Here is a 3,374-nt window from a genome sequence, read left to right as displayed (position 1 = left end):
AAGATGATGAAACATCAAGAGCTAGCCAACAAGAACCATGAAGCTTCACTAAGGAACTTGGAAAAGCAAATTAGACAATTATCCAAGCAAACAGTGGCTGAAAGTAAACCTAATGCACTACCAAGTGACACCATTCCCAACCTCAAGGAAGAATGCAAAGCCATCTAATTAAGGAGTGGAAGAACTTTGGTAAACGACAAGAGGCCAGCTGACAAAGAAGCCACCAAGAAGCCAATAGAGGATGACAAGGCCAGCAGCAGCAAAGAGCAAGTGACAATTGAAGAAAAGAACCAAGAAAGGCTCAAAGAGAAAGGAATCACAAGCTTCAAAGAAGGGAAGGCAAGCTATTGATGAACAATCACAAGAACAGAAAAAGGAGGATAAGCCATACACTCCTTCCATTCCATATCCTCAAAGGTTTAACAGAAAGCTTAAAGATCAACAGTTCTCCAAGTTCCTAGAAGTGTTTAAGAAGCTAGAGATTAACATCCCACTTGCTAAAGCTTTGGAACAAATGCCTCTATATGCAAAATTCTTTAAAGAGCTTATCAACAAGAAAAGGAGCTGGAATGAAAAAGAAACAGTAATATTGACACAAGAATGCAGTGCAATGATCCAAGAAGGCATCCCACCAAAGCTCAAAGACCCTGGGAGCTTCTTCTTACCTTGTGCCATTGGTGACACAATCATTGACAAGGCACTGTGTGATTTAGGATCCAGTATTAACCTCATGTCTCTGTCCATGATGAGAAAGTTATCTATAGAAAAAGTGAAGCCTACACAGATGTCATTGGAGCTAGTGGATAGGTCTCTGGTAATTCCCAAGGGGGTGATTGAAAATCTCTTGGTTAGAGTAGGAAAATTCATATTTCTAGCAGACTTTGTAATCCTGGACTTAGAAGAAGAGGGGAATGATTCTATCATATTGGAAAGACATTTCCTGGCCACAGCAAGGGCCATCATTGATGTGGAACAAGGAGAAATGACCTTGAGGGTAAATGATGAGAAGATCACCTTAAATGTCTTCTAGGAAGTACAACATACTGTTGAAGAGAAAAGCTGCATGGGGTTGAAGAGGAAGATATACATTGGGAAAAAAAAGCCAAGGAGACACCCCTCAGCTCATCATCAAAGCAAGAGATGGACAGTGGAGAAGAAAAAGAGGGTAAGGAACATGTGAAGGCTAAGAAGAGAAGGCAGGAAGGGGTTGAAGACTTGATTATTGAGAAGGAGGTCCCTGACATAAAACATGCTGCAAAGAAAGAAGGACAAGTGAAGAAGGGAAAGAAGAGTAAGAAAAGGGTTCCAAAAGGGTGGAAGAACAAGAAGATACCAACTGAAGGATTCTCAAAAGGGGACAGAGTGAGATTGATATACCAGCAGTTGGAGACAGATCCACAAACTGATGATTACTATACCATTAACAAGATACTCTCACTGGAGCATGTGGAGATTGACCATCAGCGCACAGGAAGAAGGCTCACAGTGAGAGGAGACAAACTGAGACACCACAATCATCAACCACCCTAACAAGGGACTAATGTCAAGCTAGTGACAATAAAAGAGCGCTCCATGGGAGGCAGCCCATGATTTAATATTCTTGTTGTTATTTTAATTTCAATAATTACTGTTTTTTTTTCTAGCATAAATTTGAGCTCTCATGAGTGGATTTGATAATTGCACACATCATTTTGAAGCATATGTTTGACTCCTAAGTTTGGTGTGCCTAGCGACACTTTAAAAATAGCTTTTCAAGCATGATTGATCATAGAACCATTCTAGGATATATACTCATTCTTTCTATTTAAGTATATGGCCAAACATTAAGTTTGGTGTCTGTATATGCTATGCATTTTAAGAAATTCACTTTTACTCAAAAGCTCAACTTCATGAATAGATAAACCAGACATTGCATCATTTTATGAGTTTATGGTAGCATGGTAGCAAATAAAATGTTTCTTATAATGAATATAATGATTATGATAGATATTCATTGGATTTTTTTTAGATCACTTAGAAGAAAACAAGTTTGGTGTCCACCAAAATTTTTTCAATTTCTAAGGGGCATGTGGTTGGTAATTCAAAAATAAGGAACACATAGCAACATTTTCTTTCTATATATATGTTACACCACCACCGTATGAAGTTTAAAGTTTAAGCTCACTATTTGTTGGTTCACATGGATAGGAATGGAGAAACTTGAAGAAAAGGACAAAAGGCATGCACGGCTATCACAAGATGAAAAGGGAGTCACATGTACTTAGGGAAGTGTTCTCTCTTGGAAACAAAATCTGCATGGCCTAGGAGGCCGAATCACATGCAACCAATGAGAGAGCAATCCTTGTCTTCATCCATCTCTACATGCAAGCCGTCCATTCCATGAACTTTCAACAAGGCTTTGCTCAATCCTCACCTTTCCTTGCTACTCGACCGAATCCTCCAACTTTTTGCTTTGCTTCATGCCTTGGCTATAAATTGGCAATGATGCTTCCAGAGCTCACATATCCCTGCTTTCTTCATATAAGACCTCCTCATCCATTTTCCTTTGTTTCATTCATAAACTCCCCCCAAATACGTTACAGCAACACGCTCTTACCCAAAGACACCACACAGCACCTTAACTTCCATTCCTTCCCTCACAACCGTGCCTTAACCAAAGCCTATCTTCTCTTCTTCTTTCCTTCCTTCCTAACTCATGGCTTCATCAAGTTCCAAAAGAAGGAAAGGAAAGGAACCAGCTGTAGCCGAACCACCAACCTATGATACCAAGAAATTTAAGTCTCAATTCCATGAATCAAGGTATTATAGGCTAATGGAATCAAAGAAAGTCATTCTAGAGACGGGGTTCAGACTGAAAGATGGAGAATATCCCATCATGAGAAGAATAGAGGCAGAGAAGAGATGGGAACTTTTGTGTGAACCTCTCATAGACATCAGTGCAGTCATGATAAGGGAATTTTATGCAAATGCTGTGAGGTCAAGCAAGGACAGCCCTCCCTATAAAAATTATGTTAGGGGGTTTGAGGTAGATTTTAGCCCATCATCCATCATGAGAGTCTTGCAAATAAGAGTGATAACCTATGGAGAACCCAGATTTGAGGACAGAATGCAGGATGAAAGTGATTCTGATGAGATACTAAGTGGTATATGCTTTGAAGGCAAAGACTGGGAAAGGGATTCAGAAAGAAATCCAAGCTACTTGAAGAGAATGGATCTCATACCTGAAGCCAAAGGGTGGTACGAGATACTGAGAAGATCCAAACTCTCCACTGTAAACACATATGAGGTCACAATCAAGAGAGCAATTCTGGCATATTGCATACTTAGGGGAGGAGAAGTCAATGTCCCACAGCTCATCGCAGATAGCATTCAAG

The 3,374-nt window shown here is 39.9% G+C and overlaps 1 protein-coding gene across 1 annotated transcript; it reads left to right on the top strand.

The window, feature by feature from the left end:
• LOC107640583 lies at positions 611-1,030 on the top strand. The gene has a single exon (XM_016344095.1). It carries the CDS (start codon positions 611-613, stop codon positions 1,028-1,030), a length of 420 nt encoding a protein of 139 aa, XP_016199581.1.

Source organism: Arachis ipaensis, chromosome B05 (genome assembly GCF_000816755.2).
Source record: "Arachis ipaensis cultivar K30076 chromosome B05, Araip1.1, whole genome shotgun sequence".
NCBI lineage: Eukaryota > Viridiplantae > Streptophyta > Magnoliopsida > Fabales > Fabaceae > Arachis > Arachis ipaensis.
Note: the sequence above shows the minus strand (reverse complement) of the source record. Positions and strands in the feature narration are given on the sequence as shown.